This window comes from Pagrus pagrus, assembly GCF_965226575.1.
Source record: "Pagrus pagrus genome assembly, chromosome: 6".
Lineage (NCBI taxonomy): Eukaryota > Metazoa > Chordata > Actinopteri > Spariformes > Sparidae > Pagrus > Pagrus pagrus.
In genome coordinates, this window is record NC_140190.1 from 11,314,058 (window position 1) to 11,336,343 (window position 22,286).

Here is a 22,286-nt window from a genome sequence, read left to right on the forward strand (position 1 = left end):
ATAAAAAACACAGCCTTACCATTAATCCTGCTTCTACGGTTGGTACAAGTGTTAACTTGCTCCCATCAGAGATGCCTAGATCCTGGAGTTTGCCTGAACTTAGTCGCCTGCAGGGTTAGAGAGAACAAGATAATTAGACTGTGCTGACAATATCTTCTCTCCTCAGACACACAAACAGCCTTCAGCCGGGGGAGGGGGGGGGCAGACAGACTTCAAAACTAGTTTGGAAAAGAGCCGTGGGTGAAAAGCTCCATGAAAGAGAAGTATTGATTGGGCTGTCATATTTCAATTTCGAGTATAGTGGAGCTTGACAACCTGCTCGCAGTTGATATCTGGCACCACTGCCACTTGCCTAAGTGGAGGTAAGTATTTTTTTTTTTTTTTTTGGGCCATTTCGACTTGAACAAATGTGCACAAGAAACTCCAAGGTGCATTCAAAACTGCAGTAGTTACAAGAAAGGATGAACGGCGCGACACGTAGCCATTATTGACACTGAACTGCGGAGAATAATGGCGCCTGTCTGACAAAGTTGAGCCTTGAGATGCATAAAAAAGACTTCCTAGACTTTACTATTTAATGTTTGGTGCAGCGCAGCGGCGTCTTCTCCACAATGAGGGAATTGTCTTTCCTCGCCAGTCACGATGCATTAAAACCACTCGCGTCTGAAGTGTCAGACTCTCTGCCTCCTTTCAGTTCACTGGAGGATGTTCAGGACAGCCTGCTGTACAGGCATGACCCAAATCTCACCCCTGTGCAGCTGAACAAAGGCCCTCAGCACTGACTTGCTGTAGGTCTACAGTTTGAGGAGCAGGAGGGGATTAAAAAAAAGGGGGGGGGGCCAGGTTTTAAAGGATGATGTGATTTATTGGGTGATTACAATGGGTGGGAGGGGAAGGACGCAGAAAAACAATGCTGACTGTTTGCATATACTCAAAGCGCCCTTCTCGTTTTTGCATAACACCACCTGCATTATTGTGCGCTGAACCTGGGGCTGATTCATATGGGAAGTGCCTAATACCGTAGGCTGCGGTTGGTTTTAAATAATAAAGGTTTTAACTGCTCCCTCGCCCATGCTGAGCTCTCTGAGCCCTTGAGAAACCGGCCAGCCGATACCCCACACCGAGACCTGCACTGAAACCACTAAGGAGTTCCTCTGGCTGTAACTAGGAAGGAGTCACCATGTCAAAGATTAACGATATACGTGCATGTGCAGCAGCAGAGTAAATAAATTACAGGCTACCAACTCTGCGTGACTTTACTCATCAATGTTTAACAGGTTTGATTCCCACAGCATTAGTAATTCAGTCAGGCTTCGGTATTTATAATGAGGGAGGCATGAATCAATGCAAGTCTGCAGATCGCCCCGTCAATACCGTTCCAGTGACCGGTGCGTCCCCTATGCGTAATTCCAATACCGCGCGTCCTGATGGTCAGTGGTTTCCTTGAATGTATCGATGAGCAGAGCAGAGCAGCCAAGGTTGTCTCTGAAGCTCAGGAGAGCTCAGCCACGCATAAATCCAAAGTATGGATTAAAAACAGATCACTGCGGGCCCGCGGGGGTGAGCGCACCGAACTCGGCTTTTTTTTTTTTTTTTTTTTTTTTTAACTGCGGAGTAGCCTAGACATTACGGCTCATGATGTCAGTGTGTATAGTGCAGATACAGAATCAGGACGAGCGTACGTGAATGTTACACGACACACTTCTGGAAAAAAAAGCAACATTTCAGTCAGGTTTACTCACGTTTCTTTGTGCAGCAGAGCGAGTCTCTCTTTGGGTACTTTGAGTTTTTGCGACAGCCTCCTCTTCAGTCCCTCCACGGTCTCCTCCAGGGGCAGGGAGAGCTCGAAGCGTGTGCCGGTGGTGGAGTGGATGTACAGATTCATGGAGGGCTCAGTCGGGACGGCTTCGCAGGACGAAGCCCCGCGACTGGTGCAGCTCCGGGCGCTGGGATGCTGGTCCATCCGATAACCTGTGATCAGAGATGGGGAGGGGGAGGGGGCGAGACGAGCAGAGAGGGGTGAGGAGGAGGATGGCGGTGGTGGGGCAGATCCGTCGCTTCGGCCGCTACCGTCCCGTGTTCTGCTCGCGAATCAAAGGCAGCATTCAGAGAGATCTCTCCGTGTGCGTGCGCGCGTCTCTCCGGTGCCTCCTTTTCTCTCGCTCTCCGAGAGTCACAATAAAAGCCCGTCCGTCTTCTCTCCGGTCGATAGCATGAGAATATTCCCCCGAGGAAAATCAACTACACAAGCCTCTCTTTTTCTTCTTTGTTTGCTCGCTTTCTTTGTTGCCCCTTTTCCCGACGTGCAAAGTCTTCCTAAATGCTACATGAGATGGGCAAAAGCCAGGCAGAGACGCGCGTATGTCAGCAAAAAAAAAAAACGTCTCGGACGCTCACTTGCGCAGGCGGTTACCTTTAAAACAAACAAACAAACAAACAAACTAGGACGTCTAATAATAGTAAAGGTTTTTTAAAAAAAGAATATAAATTCCTCTCGGTGTTTGGGGAAGCTTCTGCAAGCCTCAGATGAGAACACACACACCAGTCCGGGAGCTGCAAAGCCTCATACGGCTAGTGGTGAGAGGCTCTCCGCTGCGCACTCATACCCACGGCAGCTCCGGTGGAATATCGACAATGAACTGTGGCACAAAGTATCCCACTTCCACCATCGACAGAAAAGTACGCCCACAGACTAAGGGGCAGCCCGGCCAATCGCAGGAGAGCTCCTTCAGGACGCTGCTCGATCTCAGCCAATGGCGAGGCGAGATCCACACCCACGTGGAGGGCAGGCGAGTTGAGGCCATTCATAATAAATTACAGCATAGAGCGAAATATGTGGCACCTTAAACTGAGGAGAGCTCAACCGAAATGACGGTTTATTTACTTTTCACGATTTTTTTTAACTAATTTTTTTAAAGATATATCGATAAGAGCCGGTTTATTTATTTTTGTATGTTAGCTGAGGCTGTCTGCCCACACACAACACAGACAGCTCTCATCTGTGCCAGCTGTCACATTTATATCTCTTATAGACACAAACACATACATATTTGTGTATATCTTTATTATTAATGCCCGTGTGTGTCTTGAGATGCGTTCAAGTCCACATGCAGGATGCATTTAGATCATCGCGGTTATTGTTTTGACTTCTGATGAGGCTTCTCCATCTCTCTGCAGCAGCACTCTGCAGCCTTTGGAGCTATTTTAAAGACTTGGCACCGAGGCCGGTGGTTACGCTCTTTAAATCCAAGTTATCAGATGGGGCCGTGATGACATTAATAGTGCTGACGCCATCCTGTTTCCCCTGAACTCAGCAGCACGCAGAAAAGCATTAACAGGGGGTCGGGAATAGTATGTAAATTACACACTTGGACCCGGTGACACGTGCGTAAAGACGTGTTGTAGCTACTGACGCGCACGGCTTCGCGTCTGGAGCCGATGCATGTCGGGCCGGCCGCAGAGTAAAACCAGAGGAAAGAGAGGTCAGGACGGGACTTGTTTCAAATCACCATGCACGCAGCTTCGCACACACACTCGAGCAGTGGGCTTTAACAACACAGAAAGAAGATACTCGGTCGCCACCCAGTGGTCAAGGAGGGGACGAACAATCAAAAACTTGCAAGCGATTCATAGTTTACTTGTGTCAGACAATGGCAGCTCCCCAGCTCGGATTTAACAGCAAGAATTCAGCTAGAAAACAAAAAATAATAATCTTATTTTTCACTCGAGCTCAGTCTTTACGTGATCCTGATGCTCTGATCGCGGTTGTCACGGCCACAGTGTGATCTGATCATGTTGTTATAGTGCTCCTCAACAAACGACTCACTGTCAGCTGCTGATTATAATTCACAGTAACAGTGACATTCTGCTGTCGTCGATGCCGACCTTTATTAACTTAATCACGCCCGCAGTATTTACATGGAGGGCGGCTCGCCCAATCCCCGCACAACACGCTTCTATCGATCCGCGATTGACTGCTTTGTCTCCAATCGATTTCCCACCAGCAGCAGCAGCACACAGCCCCGTGTCGAAACTTATCTCTGAAAAGCTAGAAATGCTGACGCGTTGAGATTCATTTTGAACAAACTTGGTATTAAAAAGCTCACTCACCAATTATTGTGGCGGAAACCGTGAAGCTTCGCGCTGTGTCCTGTTGTCTTCCAGTCCCCAGCTTTGGCATGTAAGATAAACCAGAGAGTGACACGGGAACAGCTCGGAAATAAAAAAAAAAAAAATAGAAAAAAATCCAAACACTTGAGTATCCACAAGGGTTTCTTCTCTGTATGATCTCTGACGGGGACAGTGCGTGTCCAGCGCGCCGCGTTACGCACCAAACCTCGACCGTCCTGACCAATAAGGAGCCGCACTTATGTAAGATGCCCCGGCGTGTTGTTAGTACACCGGCGTCTTTCTCCGTAATAAGAGCGTCGCTGGGAAGGTGAGACACCTCTTAACACACTCTTCTCGGATATGGGTGGAGAGTACAGTTCTTGTTATGTCAGCATGTGATTTAAGGTGGACTACGCGTCGCTGTATCCGCCTCCGCTGTCCGGCGCGGACTCGGCCAGCCTGTGGGAAAGAATGTGCCTGCGCAAAAAAGACGCACCGGATAAAGATATCCAACCGCGTCAATGCCGCGGCCCTCTGGACGGCAGAGGAGGCGTTTATTGGTGCTAGGTGCCCAAATAGAAACAAAACACCACCGGCGTGTGATTTTCCACCTTAAGAAAAAGTTAATGAACTGAATGCTTCGGCGATATGAGGGGCGGTGCCAGCGTTTGACGACATAGAGAGAAAAAAAAATGTCACTGAGCAACAGAGCAGGTAAACAGGCTGCCTGGATACGAGGGCACGTACACTGATAAACACAAACTTTACCGGCAGGATTGGCTGCTGTGTTTGAGGTGATACACCTGTGGAGACGAGGTTACTGGGGAAGTGCATGGACGCCTGTCCACAAACAGAAGGAGGATTATTATCATCTGGAAGATTAAAGTTGCATGTTTTTTTCCGCTCAATCACATGCAGACAGTAATGGAAGGAGTATTCAGATTATATACTTGTCTTTACAAAGTTTTGTACTTTAAAGGTGCACTTAGTAGTTTTGGGGAAGACATTTTCATCAGAAGAGAAAGATCTTCATTGACTGATTTTTTTTATGCCTAAACAAACCTTAAAACCTTAAAGGACAACACATTTTTTTTTACTTTGTTTATATTTGGCGGACCCTGCCACCTTTCCTAGCTTCAGTGTTCTGGGGACCTTATTTTCCTCTGAGAACAGCTTGTTTATTCAGGTATAGGAAAGAAAGAAATACTTCTGAGTTTGTGTTATTACCTCATTAATATTGTAAATATTAAAATTCTGATTTTAAATGTATTCTCCAAAACAACATAGTGGCCCTTTAAGCAGCTTTTTTATGAAGTGCTCAAAAGTCCGACTTGAGTGAAACTACAGATGCCGTATTAAAAATTGGACTCAAATACAAATACTACTTGAGTAAAAGTCTTTAAGTATCTGATAATAAATATATGTATCAAAAGTGCAATAGATGTCCTCAAGTATCAAAAGTACAAGTAATAGTAATAACACATATATTCACATGTGTGCACAGTATATACTGCATACTATGGGTCGACCGGTTACCTGCCAGGCACCTGACTGGATCTCGATTTTTGGGCGAACCTATCCTTTAACACCCGTTCCCATACTTTAATCTAGATGCAGCATATTTTAAATATCTGATGTGTACTTCCCACCTCTGATTGTAGACAAACTGTTAGGGCAAGCTGTTGTGATTTGCCTGTGCAGCAGTGACTGCATCACTCAGATCTGTGATAATCATCACATTATGGTTCACCTCAAGGACGAGGGAGATGTTGCGCAATGTGTCAGAAGAGAAAGCACAGACTCTGCCGCAGAGAACATTCAAACATGCACCACTCCGGCCAAGAACTGTCCTTCCTTCCAGCCTCAGGACCGGCACATACTGTCTGTCTGATTAGAGAGACACACTCCTCCCCGGTGTGCAGGAGGACGCTGCGCCCCACCAGCACAGTGACGCTCTGAGAACTGATTCGGCCTCCTCTGTGTGTTTGTTGACATGCATCACTCATGTTTCTCGACATCTGTTACGGGGACTGGCCCTCTCGTTAAAATGTTAAGATAAGGTTACTTCTCCAGGAAATGAATGGATGTTTGTGTGTGTTCAAAAGCAACATCTCCCACAGACTCCATGAGCAGAAAAAAGGGCCTGTCTTTACTCAGCCCCGACTGCTCTCTCTCTCTCCTTATCGGTCTCCAATCTCTCTCTTTGTCTCTGAGAGATGCTGACTCAGTGGAACAAAGTGAAAGGAGTTGGTTGAAAACTCCCTCCTCTACCTGAAACACAACCCTTTGTTTGAGTCGGGGCGCTGTGCGCGCTTTTGAATTTGCTTGCGGCGTAGCTTGTTTTGACGCTCGTCACGCCGGCAGGAGCACATTACATTGGTGGATCTGTGCACGGGAGTATTTATGAGTCGAGTTCTCCTTTCAGCTGTGAGAAGGCCTGGCTGTGCTCGTCAGCAGGTCTGGCTGTCGGCACAGCTGAGGCCGTGCAGAACACTCTAACCTCCTCTCGTTTGCCCCAATTAGACCTCGTACTTGAGCCGACAATCTGATATGTTCTCTGACAAACTCTCACGAAATATAATATCGATGTTGATATTATCTATGTACTTAAGGCTCGGGACTTTCTTTCAGTACTTCATTTGTTTTAATCCAGAGTACCTAGTACGCTATGTCCCCTCATTCTATCTGCGCTAATGTGACAAATCACAATGTGATTAAGTAAAAGAATTGCGTTAATGCACAAATTTATCATCATGCAGCCTAAAAGCCAAATGTTTTCCACTGTGTGCTGCATGGTGCAGCAGGATGCACATGGGTAAGCCTGTGATGGAGGATGCAAGAGCAACCCCCCCCCATATGCAGCCACATGATAATGCATCACACGTACTTCTGGGAAGAGTTTATTGACAGGGGAGGAAGGCCGTGTGGGCGGGTCGTAAACATTTCACGTTGGATATCAGATCTGGTGGGACAGAGCAGCCTGTGTGTGATTGTGTGTGTGTACCCGTCTACGAGTTTCTGTACATGTGCAAGCAATAACGTGTGAGAGACTGAGTGTGTGGGACATGTGTGGGCGTGTGTGTGTGTGTGTGTGTGTGTGTATGTGGGTGGGTGAGCAGCATTCCTATCCATCAAAGTCACAAGTAGGCCGCCCTCTGCCTCGGGAGAAAAATGAACCATGCCCGACACACTCAGCACTGTTGTTCTCCTGCCACCATTTCCCCTTGTGATTCACCCCGAGTGGCTGTGAGTGGGACAGACACACCTCGCCAGCCAACGCCACGCTACGCTCACAGCTCCACCACAGGAAGCTGACACATAAAGATGCCGGCATACCTGGCGTGCAGATACAAACAATGTGAACTAATACTTGGAAAACTTATCACACAAGGAGTGTCTCTCTTTCTGACAGATGGGAGGGTGGTTCTCGAATAATTGGACATGTAGACTCGAATACGCAGGAAAATGGTGTGTGAGGTTCAACAAGTTCAACTGAGGTACCCACAGCGGGATGTGAGACACGTCATCATTCCAAGCTGTGAAACCCACGTCTATCATGTCCATCCAAAATGAAAAACACACATTTTTTAATCCATCTAGATTGTTTTGGTGCGACTTTTGGAGCTATGATGTGTGCCTTCTCAAGAATATAATGCAACTAGATGGCACTCAACACTGTGGTACTAAGAGCTCCATAAAATAAATTTGAAAAACTAAATAGAAATGTCTCTTTCCAGAAATCCAAATAAGACAAATCAAAGATCCTGTTCTGTTTTGGTGAGTTCAGAAGACATTTCCACAACACAATACATAGACGTTTTTGGCATAACATCAACCACTGTTGATGATGTTGGTTAATTTTTTTAAATGTTTTAAACTAACTTAAGAACTAGCCTCTGTTTTGGGTCTCTGCTCGACAATGACATGCCCATAATGAACAGTGTTTCTCAGCAACTACCAGGTCTATTTGAATAATCAGGGTATCATAATAAAGGGGACACTTGAAATATTTTTCCAGATGCGTAAGTATAAGTATATATGTCACTAGGTCTGAGTAAATGAAGCTGGCACACAGCATACTCTAAATAAAAAAAATACAGTTTTAGAATGAATATCTTGAATATTTCTCAGGTACCAAACTTTCTATTTCACTGACAGTGTATGTTAAGAAGTCGGGCTCTGCTCAGGCTGAACAGGTTAATGTATGATCATAGACATACAGCACTTTAAATTTCGATTTGTGTGTTTGATGTGTTGTCTCATCGTTTTTCTGATGTAAACTCAAAGAAATGATGCCAATATCGTGCCAAAGATGTAATGTCCATTCGTCGTGGGTTGTGTTGGTATTGATTTGGCCTGACTCGCTCCTATCTCTCTGGGTTTTGACTAAATAAGGCACAGATCTTTATGTGTCTCTAATTTGATTCGCGTGTTATCTTTGAGCTGGTATTGACTACAGCCTGAGTGCCTGTTACTGTAAGTGGATAAAGTTTCTGAGTTATGTGGACGCCATTTGAGCAGTCGGTACAGGCAGACCGGTGAATGAGATTGGATTGCGATTAGAGAGGCCTTTCCAGCATGTTCCTGGCAGTGAGCGATAATGGGGACACTAGGTTATGTCGCAAGAGATGTGACGGATTTGTGAGTTTTTGTGTGTTTAGTGAGTGAATCTTTAAGGTCTGAGCTGTCTTCCATCGAAGAAGAAAATGCTCGAGGTCACTGAGTCTGTGACGAAGAGAAACAAGAAGTGAGTCATAATCCAATAAATCGATTTTTTCAATTCCAATCATTAGTGTTTCAAAACGCCTGTTTTCCAAAGTATGCTCTTATTTCACAATATGGGTTTTACAAATGACAGTTTTATTTCATAATGCCACAAGTCTGTGTCAATCAGCGAACAGGGTGGAGACTGTTATGACATTGGCTGTTGCTTCGGTCTGACTGACACACAGCTTCCCATACGACACGTCACAGGCATGATGTCATCATACATGTATTGAGACGTGTGAGCACACAAACAAACGCATCCTGACACATCAATTGTACGACGTGTAGTAAGAGATTCTGAATGTGAAACTCACAGACACGCAGCTTTATGTAAGTTGTTGCATTGGATTTAATGTATTCATGCAAACGTGTGAAGACGTGAGTGAGACGCAAGTCAGTGTGTGACAAATGCATAGAGAATAAACTATATAAACTACTTAACAGAAATTAAAACAGCCGGTGGCAGAGGACTGCTTAAAACTTCCTGGGGAAACACATTTCTTTGTACGTTTTGCTACAGATACAAATTATTGCTCAGGAATTTCACTTCTTCTGAAACTTGAGATCTGGTCATGGCTGCAGCGAATGAAGAGCGCTATCAGTGTTAAGTTTTTTGGAAAGGAGTTCAAAAGGACCCAAGATACAGCGAAGGGCAGGCAGGGGGAAAAAAGAGTCATCAGAGAGCAGGGGGGTGAGGAGATGAGTGGGAGTGGGAAGGGCTTCAGTGTGGACAAGGCCTCTGATCCCACACCTGCAGAAGGAGCCCCGTTTGAAGTGCTGCTCACTCGCTCGCCCTCGCGGCTCACAGCACAGATGATTGATGAGACATTTCTCCAGCTCTACGGCTTTACACACACCAAAGAAGACAACGTGCCATAGAGAGTGTCGGGGGCCCCCGGACTGAGAAAGAAAGAGAGAGAAAATGTGCAAAACGTGCTATGACAGGAGACAAGAAAAGAAAGTGTCACACCAGGCTAGGATTTAGTCACAGTCACAGCCTACAGTAACTTCTGAACATCCAAGCCACGGACATTTAACCAGACCCCCCCTTTTCTTTCAGTCCTGTGAGTCACGACATTCCCCTGACTTCTGTCCTGAAAAACTTTCACTGACACTGCTCTCATCTTAAAGATGTATCTGTTGTCAAACATGACTGGTGAATGAATCACGGCGTCGACATACTGTAAAGTTTATGTTTTCCTGTTTCTGACCGAGTGATGACTAAACGTGAAAACCTTTGTAGATTGAAGAGCGCCCAGAGGCGCAGTGGATACAGTCCAAGCATTTCACAACATCAAACTTGCAGTATTCTTTCTCAACAAGTGACGCATTCATCATATAGCTACAGTTTTATGTGTGTGTCTGTGTGTGTGCGAACGGAGACAAGTTACGTTACGTCCTGTTTTTGTTTTCTCTAGATGCGGCATTGGGAACGTGTTAGTCACTCCGTCCTTAGTCAGCACATTCAAGTACAATACATACTTTGTGTACCAAATGTGTAATCAACCTGCCATTCACATATTTTGGCACATATTTAGTATTTTGCTGATGAGACTTGATGTAAAAATTGTCTTTATTACTGTGGCATAGTTGCACTTTGATTATAGAGTTAATCCCCTGACTTGTTTGTTTGATTGCTGCTTTCAGAGTCATCATGTTTGATATTGACAGTTTAAAATCTGGACCACAACAACCAACGAGAGACACATCCCTGAGCTGCTGACAGTTCTGCCAAGCAGCGGTAACCTTTCTAGCCCTTTAGGCTAATGTTAGCTGGCATACGACTGTTGACAGAAACTTAAAACCTCAGCTCCAGAACGAGTCTCCCCACTCATCCAGACTCATTTGACCTTCTGCCCCGTCATTGATGCTTGATGCTTACATGTTTGTTGAACTTTTGATGTGAAGATGCCGATCACATTATCATCATCATCGTTCAAAAGATTCACTATGTGTTTATGTATATTTGTATTTAAGGAGGGGGTCATGCCTATGTTCCCACAGCCCAATGGTCCCACAGCCCTATGTTCCCACACTTTTTGGGTTAGGGAAGGGGAAGAGGTTAGGGTTAGGGAAGTGGTTAGGGTAGGAGCATAGGGCTGTGGGAACATAGGGCTGTGGGACCATAGGGCTGTGGGACCATAGGGCTGTGGGAGCATAGGGCTGTGGGAACATAGGGCTGTGGGAACACAGGCATGCTCCCGTAAGGAGCATGAAGGAGTGTATGAATTCCATTGTGTTATGCAACCCTGTGTTGTATAATGGCCAATAAACTGCCTTGTACCTTGTGCCTTGAAATCTCTGTTTTGTTTACGTCTGCTTCCCCATGAGCTCCCGTGAGGTGGTGCATTGCTCCCTGTGGTACGGTAACCTTATCAGTAGTGTGTGATGTGCCATTATTTAAAGTCTTGTAGCGCGGGAGTGTAAGCAGTCTGCAGAGCCATGAAACCATCCTTTAAATGTTAAGTAGTGAGCTTTTGAGACTTATTTTTATGTTTTGCAAAGAGTTAGGCTAGCATGCTAAGATAAGCTAATAATCTCCTGGCTGTAGCTTCATATTTAGCAAACAATCATGGGAATGATGTCCTCATCTAACTCTTGGTAAGAAAGTAAATAAGTGAATTCTCCGAAGAGTCAAACAGTTCCTTAATGTAATATTTATAAATACAACCATTGGCTGGTAGTAGCAGAGTAATGTGAATCAGCACACCAGTGCGATCTGAGCCCCCACATGGATCCTGTGAGAATACGATGTACCGTTGAGGCTTAGCCTATCACGTTTGTAACAGGATACTTCACACTGCGCTCCATATTCTGACCATGTGCAGAGAACCATTTGTCTTGTTCACAGTCTCGTGTCGTGCCGCTGCACGACTCATAGGAGGCTACTGGTGTTGCACTTTTCTCCCATACCCCAGATCCAGGCCTGTCGACCACTTACCGCACAGCCTATTCCAAATGGTGTAAATTTGACACCCCCACAAAGTGGACCTGATAATTGCTGCCTTTTACAGAGCCGGTCTGCTCACACTAAAAGGCCCACAATAGGACTCAGCCTGGAACTGGGCTGAATGTGCTAAATAAGCTAATGAAATCCACCCACAGGACACAAGCCGGGCACGATAAGAACCTTTATAGCTGCGAAACTCGGCCAAGCTGGGAGGGTGTTAGCTCTATCTGTTTGTTTATTTGTCTGTTTGACAGCCCACGGCGTAGCGCCAGAGGGACTGGTGGTCCGACAAAGGTTAGGTGTCAGCGTGGAGTGTATAAAATAGAACAGAGCAGAGCGAGTGAGAGAACGAGAGAGAGACTGGAGAAAGCAGGAGTGAGAGAGAGTGGAGGAGAGAGAGAGAGAGACTCAGGGCAGGAAGTGTGGGTGGCTGGGTAGGTGGTTTTGGCAATGCAGAATGGACTTCTTGCGTATTACTTCTGGTAAAACAAAAGATATGAGTTTTGCAAAGGCTCGGCCCATTCACTGAGTAGTATCAGTTGTAAACACTGTGCTCTTTGAGGTCAGTGTTTGTAGCGGGGACACATGTTGTGATGTGCACAAGTACTTCTAGCACTTTTACACTGAAAGAAAACAGATAGGAGATAATAGCAAGTGAGTGAGTGTGTGTGTGTGTGTGTGTGTGTGTGTTTGTGTGTGTGTACAGTACACAGTGATGAATACCAGATGCAGGCATTTCCTTTGTTGGTGCAAGTAAGTTCAGTACTTGCCAAATCGCCCTGCTCCCCTCCCACACGGTTGAATACTTCCACACACACACCCACACACACTCTCCAGAATCCCTGCCCACTAATCCTCCTCCATCCAAGGCTTTGGGGTGGCCGAAGCTGCAGGCTAATTCAATTTTGGCTGGTGCTCCTCTGTTTTTATATCTCTCCTGTTGTCTTTCTCTTCTCCACCCTTGGTCTTTGCTCTCACACTGTTGCTTAATTAGTTTTTTTTCCCTGTCTCTCCATCTGCTTTACCCCCTGCTTCTCGTCTCGAAGCTCTCTTGATCGTTCTTTCACTTTCTCTCGCTTTCTTCTTGCTTTCTCCCGTTGTTTTCCTGGCAGCGGCGGATCTGTTTCGCCGCTGCAGGTCTCTGCTCCGCCGTTGACGTGCGGTAATCTAATCACTGATAGCGAAGGTCATTACGGGTCACATGATCGGGCTGGCAGGTCGCACAGAGAGTTGATCTCATCTGTGACGTCAGCCCAGGGGAGTGCGCAGCGGCCTTCTCCCTATCACATTCTTAAAATAGCCCTCCGTCCCCACTGACGACGTCATCCATTCCTGTCTCCCTCTGGCTCCGCCGCCCCCTTCCCTCTCTTGCTTTGTCACTCTTTCTCTCCCTCCCTCTCTTCCCCACTCTCCCCCCTTTGCTCTCTGTATTTTCCACCCCCTCCTTCTCTAACTTTCCAGGCTCTGCCCCCCCCCCCCCCTTTGCTCCTTTTTTCTTCCTCTTCGCCGCCTCTCTGTTTGTGCTTCTTGATAACAGCAGTAATTCCATAAAAGAGAGTTCATCGTACTTCAGGCTGATTGCTCTCCAGCAGACGGCTATCTCTCAACTGTAGGCCTGAAAATTTAAAAATATGCTCCGTAACCGATTCAATCAGGGAAACCTCCATTAGGGGTTTCTCCCAAAAAATGATAACAATAACATGCAAATGAACGCGGCCTTCCCTGGCCTGCCACTTCCCGGGCACTTGTAAAAAAAATTCAAGCGTCGAAATGTCACCGTCATTTCAGAGAAGAGGTGCATTTGGATACTGAAAAAGCAGAATGCTGCCAATTATGTGTGGTTAAATATTTACTGTGCATGGGCGGACTACCATGAAGCAAAAGTGAGTCACAGGGAAGACTGCACAGCAATGACCCTCTGTATCAATATAACTAATGATCAAAGGCGAGGCTTCAGTTTAACCCTGACCGAAAGTGAGGCAGCGTTTGTTCTGCCGTGACAGCTCCACCGCCCACACCCCGGGTATCCTGTTGCTCTCAAACACGACTCAGACTCATTATCATATATATATTTATAAACCAGGAAATGATCCCCAAAACCTCAGAACACCAATAGCGCTTAGACTTTTTTTTTTTTAAATATTGAGACATCAAAATTCATGTTTCATCATTATGCACAATTACTTCTAACCACATAATTTGACGTTTTGATACTGTTGGGTTTTCTTTCCTTTTGGAGTCAAGCCAGCACAAATCAGCAAAGTCGTTATTAATCATTCCAAGTTAACATTATAAACAAGCAGTGAGATACTTGATGCTCTAATGCATATATGTCTAACGCTTACCATCCAGCCATTTTCTTCTTAAATGTGTGTGTATATCGATTGTCTTTCGCAAAGCTGCTGGCCTGTCTTCACGTGGCTTTGTCGGTCGGTTGGTCCACCACTTTGGCCCAGACTCCATCGTGTCAACAGCTATGAAATGGATCAGCATGAAATCTTGTACAGACATTCGTGGTCCCCTGAAGATGAATCCTTACGATGTCGGTGGTCCCACTGCACCACCAACAGGTCAAAGTTTTAATTCATTCATCCAACATCTAGAACGTAGATTCGATGACCCTGTGTGTGGGCTTTAGTGGATTCTAGGAGTTAGGTTGAACCCACAGTGGCCATGTGGTCATGGTTTGGTTTTTGGTTTTGTCATTTCCTGTTTTATTTTGTAGTTACATCTTCTCTTGTCACGTTGTACTTTCCACTTCCTGTCTTTGTCTTATTCCCGCCTGTCTGCTGTGCACACCTTGTTTATTGTTAGTTAATCAGCTCCTGTGTATTTAAGTCCAAGTTTTTTCTTCACTCTTCGTTGGTTCGTCTGTGTTTCCTGTGTCCTGGTCCGGCATTTTACCTCTATTTTGGATTTCGGCTTTGTTAATGAATCTTTTTCTTGTGCTTGGGTTCAAATGGTTCATTCTAAGGTAGCAAAAACACAAAGATTGTTACGTTTAGTTTAATGAAATTATTATTAGGAATATTATTTTCCATGTTTGCTAATAGATCCTCCTAACTCCTGCACACTGGACCTTAAACTTTAGCTCTGGCCATAGTTTCAGTTTGTCCAAATACCTGCAAAACAAACAACAATCCCATCTGCCTCAGCTGTATTGTGTGTTTAGTGCTATTAAGCAAATGGCAGCACGCCAAACAGAGATAATAAATATTGCACCTGCAACAACATCATCATGTTGACATGCTGTTAGCATTTAGCCCAAAGCTGTAGACACTTAGTCTTGTTATAAGGAAACCCTAGTAGTTATTTATTTAACTTTATGTACAAACTAAAATAAGTGACAGAATATTTGGCTTATTGAAACGATCACTTTAAAAGCACTAAAAGCAACGACGTGTCAAAGGAGGATCGCTTTAACAAGGAGACATTTATTCATCGTCACTCCTTTATTTGCTTTATTCGCACTTCCTCTATGATCGCTTGTCTGCCTGCATGGCACATCAGGAACCGGAGGCATTTAAAAATAGCTGTTCAGAATCAAAACAGTCACGACGACAGACAGAGCTCATAAGCTCACATTCAACCTACTCCAGTCATTTGTTCTCCAGCTCCCGTCTCTCACCATCAAGCGTGTGTTAACCTTCATCAGCGTGTCTGAAGCGCCGAAGTATAAACCAGACGATCACCAACCTCAACTCACTCGCTCCAGCAGGCTTTGGCCTTGTCTATGTTTAGTCATGTCTTCTTTCTGTTTGATGTTACTTGATACAGCCAGTGGGCCAACTATGAGTTCATGCTTAATTAGTCAGTTGTGTCTATTTATACTGGACCAGCTGACGTGTCTGGTGTTGACTGCTCGGTCGGGATGTGTTTTTATCGAGCATTCGCCAGTGTTTTGTCGCACAAAGGCAAGTTGTGAAAGTTTTATGTAACCAGACACATTTCTCGGTGGGCTGGCGGTGATGTGCCAAGTTCGGCAGCCGTTTAAAGGGTAATCTGAAACTGCAAATTTGAGGGGTGGCGGCAGTAATCCACTGATACCTAGTGTGTCATCTCAAGTAAAATATTTTGTCAGGCAGTGTCATCGGCAGACCAGGTCATAATTCATCCTCTGAGCTCTGAGTCTACAGCGTCATGTATGATGGTTCATGTACATTATTGTAAGATTTTCCAGCGTGCTATCAGAGTCGGAGATAACACTCGATCCAGATATGATAAATGTAATCATGGTTCTGTAAAAAAGGACCTCGGTTTATGATCTTTGTTGAGATAATGACTCAGATCACTCACATTTCCCACTTTGACTTTTTGCCACTGACAGTATAAACACATTTAGTGGCTAGCTTCCCTTCAACGCCCTGACACTTTAATTGCTAATGTTCACTCCGATGTCAACAACCCCTGAATTGCTTGGAGCCAGTATACTGATTAACAACATCGTTAGTCACGTACTGTTATATCAACATACTGAACAGTATTTTGCTTGAATGTAGTTACTGAAATGTATTAAAATAATGCAGTGTTGCAGTCCACGAATGGATCTTTCACTCTTAAAGATTAATTAGTAGCTATGGAGCTGCTGCCCAGTTTAGCTGAGCCCAAAGACTAGAAGCAGGAGATAAAGTTTAGCCTGGCTCGGTCCAAAAGTAACAAAATCCACCGATTAGCACCTTCAAAGCTCACCAGCAAACACTTTATATCCAATTTGTTCAGTCAGTATGAAAACATGCACCCCCATGGGAGGCCGCCCAACACTTTTAATGAGGGTCACTCGACAGCTTATCTAGCTGATAAAGACGATAAACTGACTTTCTCGACTTCTGAAAGTTGACAAACACCGTAAGTGTAATTAAAATGGGATCAAAAAATGGTTACTGTAAAAAATATTTTCTGAAATAAGGTCCATGGTCCGCCTGAAAGAAACATTTCTATTTTTTTAGTTGTTGTTTTTGAAAAAAGGTAATTTCTGTCAAGCGACATTCATCAAAAGTATCAAGCGCCAGGCAAACTGTTTCCTCCTGTTTCCAATTTGCAAATGTGTGCTATCAATTTGATCAGACATTTCTAATATTTGCCTACATTCACACAAAAACATGTTCAAGGCCATACGATGGCTTTTTGATAAGATTATGACCATAAATAGGTAGTGCACTGTATGTACAGTAGCGGTACTGGAATCCATCTGTCTGACCTTTTCAGAGACATTCAAAAAGTGTGGCCTCTATTTGGAGTCATGGAACAACCCCACCTCCCCGTCTGTGTGGAGGCAGTCATCGGCTGCATTCAGAGGATCTTTGACCGGGGCTGAACTCACGCTCATGCAATAAGAGCTGTGTTATACATGGGCTGCATGTTACAACACAGCACAGGGTCACACCCGTTTGTTGTTGAAATAGTAGAAAATTGAGGTTTTTTGGTCTTCTGGAGTGTAACAGCCTGTTGACGTATTGTCTCCGGTCGATGTCATTGGCTGTGAGATCCCAGATGGTAAAACATGGGAAAATCAAAAGTGGAGGAGGTAGAGGGATCGAGGGGTGGAGGGGTGGAGGAAAGTCGGGCAGAAATCCAGAAGGGGGAATCTACATGGGCTTTCCTTTGTTTGATGGAGAAGTCTGCTTTCATGAGATAAGTACTTGATTGACAGTTTGGATCATTACGACTCCATTAATTAATGTCTTTAACAGGAGCCACTAAAGGTTAACTTGTTGACCATTATAAGCTCTTCTCTCATGCCTACGGGTGCTGGCGAGGGCCAGCAACAGTCCTGGAATCCAGGCCCTGTCAGTCAGAGCTGCTCCGTGCGTGTTCAGGGAGTTATTTCTGCCTGCTTTTAGGTGTCCTAAGTGGAAACTAGCCTGTTGGCATATTTTCCTATTGTGCCTCAGCGAAGAGGCTCGTGACTATGAAAGCCACAAGAGTGAATGTCAGTCACTCGGGGGACAAAAGCGAGCGGCTGGACCGGTGAAGGTTAAAGGGAAGCACGTTTATACAAGTCATCTTGCAAAGTATGCCACATGTGTGAGTGAGTGTGACAGAGCAGTTTCAGTGCCGCTTTGCTTCCCAAATTTCCTCCTTTGAGTGACAGTAAATATAATACATACCGCATAAAAGTTAATAAAAAGCCACAGGGTTCGTGTTTACTGATGGATTGCCTGGAATGGATGTTTCTGAGGAAGTTGTTTTCCATGCTGTATGTAAATGAGTTGTGGTGAATTTCTCATTGCATGATATACGATCTATATACAGTATTTAACTGTTTACCGTGTGGCATTTAATTCCCGTGTGACTCACACGGGGATTAGGAATCGGACACTGGCGATGCTGTTCTGCGTCTGACGTCAATTACCTTTTTGCTAAAGTGACATAATAATGGAGGCAATTATTTTTCTCATTACATCTGCCTTTCAGGAAGTGTGACATCACGACAGAGATTTCAAGAAATCCTGTGTCAGTTGGAAAGTTTCAAAACAGCACAGGTGGCAGAACAGATACGATGACACGAACGTTTCAACACGGCTCAAGAGGAAGGAAAGGCAACCCGGAGGTGCTCCTCTGGTGTTATTTACACTTTGTCTCGATTCCTCTTTTGGCATGTTGCGGTCGGGCATGCGCACGCACACACACGCACGCACGTAACGAGGCCCTCACCTGTGCTAACCGTGCAATTAAAAGAGCAACAAATGACTGCCTGCACTTTTTTGATGAGTGTGTGTGTGTTCATATGCTCTCATGTGTGAATGCGTCCTCACGTGCCCAGGCATATCCAGTAGATGTTTTGGAAACAGGGGGCAGAGCAGCTTAACCCAGCTAAAGCCAGTCTACTACACATAGGAAAATGTGTGTGAAAGAGTCTCACGAGGCGGAAAAAACACACCCTGGCCCTGATGGACAGATCACATGGGACTGAGTGATCTGAACACCGGAGGAGAGGAAAGAGTGCACGGTCTTGAGCACAGGAAAATTGCGTTCATCCAAGAGATGACTAACCCCCGCAAAAGGACAGTGGAGCAATCAGACGTCATCTGCACTGAGGGATCAGCGCTTGGTCCCTTGTTTGGGAAGAGTCGAGTGTCTGCGCCAGGATTAGTGGCATTCAGCTCGCGCTACTGTTAGCTTTGGTTCACAGCTGTCAGCTGAGGCGGCCCCCTGCCTGCCGGGGCTGTGCGGCGTATATGAGGCTAACATGAACTGTTACACAGATGGCAAGTGCACCACCTGTCCGCCATGGCGATCAATCACTGTGTGCATGATTACGTTGCCAGATTATGTACAGAAGTATTTCAAAAACATCTTTGTCAGATGTACCTCGCAGCTCTGTCACGTGGACTCAAATACCCCTTCATCAACACCACTATTTACTTCAACAGTTTGTCCGTTCCTTTAAAATAACACACCTTTTACATTTATTTACTTTAAGATGATTATTTCAACTGTTGAAACTTGATTATTTTAACCATCTTTTCATTAATTTAAGCTTGTTATTTCTTTTTTTAAGCTAACTATTTTAACTGTGTTTAGGCATTGTAAGCTAACTGTTTTAACTGCTAAGCTACTTTTAGCTATTTCAACCATTTATCCATTACATTAAAGGCACAATATGTGAGAATTGACCACCTGTTGATTTCATACTCCATCATATAGGAGGCAGCTTATCCCCGCTAACTGCATCCTCTTTATACATCGATGACCGTAGCTGCCGTTAGCTAGTCAGCTCAGTTAGCCGCGTAGCTGGTCAGACTAACATGGGAGTGTTGCATGGTGTCAAGTTGCGAGCACAGGAGCTTTGGATCGCTGGGAGAGGGAGGTTTACATGTCCGGGGCTGAAACTATACATTTTGTGGGCTTATTTTGTTCATTTATTACGCTAACCCTGCAGGGGTTATTGGACTATTGCCTCTTGGAGCACAAAGTGGTATTACAAGAAAGAATGGACCGGGGCTAGCTGGTTAGTGTGCTAACTTCAGTAGATATCTGCAAAATACATAGACGTCTTTGACGTAATGGCAAAACTATTATATCTTCACACTTTATTGATATTTTTGGTTAATTTGAGGTCATTTTTGAATGTTTTTAATTGAAATTCTTACATATTACATGTGTAAATCTAATTATTTCAACTCCTATCCATTAAATTTAACTGTTTATCCATTAGGCTAATCCACTTTAAGATAAAACCTAGCCTAGCCTACTTAAAGATAACTATTATAACTTTATATCCATCACTTTTAGCTACCTATTTGCTTCCACTCCTAAGAGTACCTCTGCACCACTATACATCGGCATAGGTGTCTTTGAAATGATGTCAAAACTGTTATTTCTTCAAACTCTGTTGATAATTTGAATTAATTTTGAATGTTTTAAACGAAAACCCTTACACATTGCACCTTTAAGCTAATTATTTAAACCGTCTATCCATTACTTTTTAACTAAATATTTCATTTGTGTCCATCAGGCTACTTTAAGCTAACTAGGCTATTTTAACTGTTTTTCCACTGGCCCACTTTAAGCTATTTTACCATTTATCCACTACTTAGCTAACTTTAACTGTTTATCCATTAGCCTATTTTAAGATAACTATTCTAACTGGTGATCCAGCTAACTATTTAAAGTTATTGAATGTTCATGCACCAAAGATTTAAAGCATGCAACTTTATTTTAATTTTTTGTTTTGTTGGTCGTTTAGGGAGGAACCTCCTGCTGAGACACATATGAGAAATGTAAAGCTAGACTGAAGTGAGCCTTACGACTAATCATAGATCTGTGCACGCTGTCAGCAGGGGCATAAAAGGCCAACCTGCTCCCATCACACTTCCTTGAACAGCATGCTTACGCATGTGTGTGTATGTCTTGACCTAGTCTTACCTTTGATTACAAATCTACCCTTTCCATCTGCCCCATTTTTATCTCTCAAACATTGCTTGCATCCCAGCACAGGCATGCACGCTTACTCACGTTGAACTGTATGTGCAGGTTGGGTCCCACCCTACTGATGCACTCGTCTGAACCCTCCAGCATGTGACGCCTCTTGCTGGAATGTTAAACTGCCACAATCCCCATTGTCAGCAGGAAAAGTCGGATATTTTACACATCTTCCCCAGCCTCATATCATCTTCATGTTTTCTTTCACACACACACAACCTTCACTCATCTTCTCTATTCAGTCTTTCTTCAAGGGCAGATTTAATTCTGCTTGCATTGCCTCTTGCTGACAGCTATTGCTTCCTATAGTTTTCAGTTATGCACAAATTGTTGTAAAATGTGCGTGAAACCTCTCAAATCTGCTAATTAGAGCCTTGAATTTACAATAAAGAGGAAGAGTGGATGTTTTTCTTCGGTAATGTGTAATTGAGTGAAGATCATCAAAGCACTGCAAACTGGAAACAGACCGAGGATATGGACTAACTCCAAGCATGATTAAAGCAAATCTGCTGCCTTTTTTTTCACCACTTCTGTAAATCTAGGAAGTGGAAGAGCAGCTTTGAACGTAACAGAGACCTTTTTGTGCTTCTTTAGTGTCACACAGGTATGGCCAAGACGGTATGTTGCAAACAAGGGCAGCTTCATGTTTCATGGCTGCACAAATGCACATTTATTTTGAGTTGTTTTCATTGTTATTTTGGTGTAGAGACAGCGTAGGTGGTAGATGTGCTGTTACCACACCGATCCTTATGTATATAGATGGTAATTAAGCTTCCAGGTGAGTATAATGGTACTTTTTATACCTGCGTGTCTTTGAATCGGTTGCTCGTTTCAGTGTGAATATGCATAGCCACACACACGAGGTACGGAAAAGCAGTCTCTCCATCTCCCACAAAAACACTCTGAGCAATGATTACCTGCCTTGCCACTCAGGGGCCATTTGCTGTTACCACAAAGCTGATTATCTCACCCCTACAGCAGGCTGTGTTTGCGGCTTTGCGATTTTCTCCCAAATGCCCACACTGCTATTTGTAGAAATGTTACCTAGCTGGCACAAGCTGCAATATATTTGTGTTTGTGTGGATGTTTGTGTCTGGGTGAGTGTTTGCGGCGGAGCCTGGCTGTGTGTGTTTGGCGGGTGGGTGGGTGTTTGTGTGGAATGGAAGGCTGTAAGAATGGAAGGATGGATGACACAAACAGGGCAGAGTGGTGGGAGGCTGGTGTCAGGGCCCTACTCCTACTACCAGGCTGGATGCAGTATCTGACAGCTGACTGAGAGTCTGCAGGCCCCCTCTTTACACAGTCCCACCAAAAGGTCAGCGCTTCAATCAGCTCCGCTCTCTCTGGATGCTTCTCTTTCTCTTTTACCGCTGCAGAGCCACAAATCGGCCCCTTGATGCACACTTAACGGTGCTTGACCATATCTCACGGGTGGCAAAAGGGTGGAAAGCAGGCCCCCAAAATGCGCCTATGCATCTGCACCCCGTGACATCCACAGTAAATTAAAGTTGCGAGGCGGATGATTATGCACGCT

The 22,286-nt window shown here is 44.7% G+C and overlaps 1 protein-coding gene across 2 annotated transcripts in view; it reads right to left on the reverse strand.

Moving 5' to 3' along the window:
• Positions 1–14,744, reverse strand: part of midn (midnolin) — a 37,045-nt gene extending 22,301 nt beyond the window's left edge. Inside the window, exons 1-3 of one of the 2 annotated variants that reach the window (XM_084355412.1) lie at positions 14,173–14,744; positions 1,743–1,971; positions 20–107 (exon numbers count right to left, since the gene is read on the reverse strand). In XM_084355412.1, the coding sequence (XP_084211538.1) occupies positions 20–107; positions 1,743–1,971; positions 14,173–14,338 (483 nt within the window). In that variant the 5' untranslated portion in view covers positions 14,339–14,744. Of the gene's footprint in view, positions 1–19; positions 108–1,742; positions 1,972–4,110; positions 4,465–14,172 lie in introns of those variants that run through there. The other variant, XM_084355413.1, reaches the window with a different exon arrangement.
• Between the last annotated feature and the right edge of the window lie 7,542 nt (positions 14,745–22,286).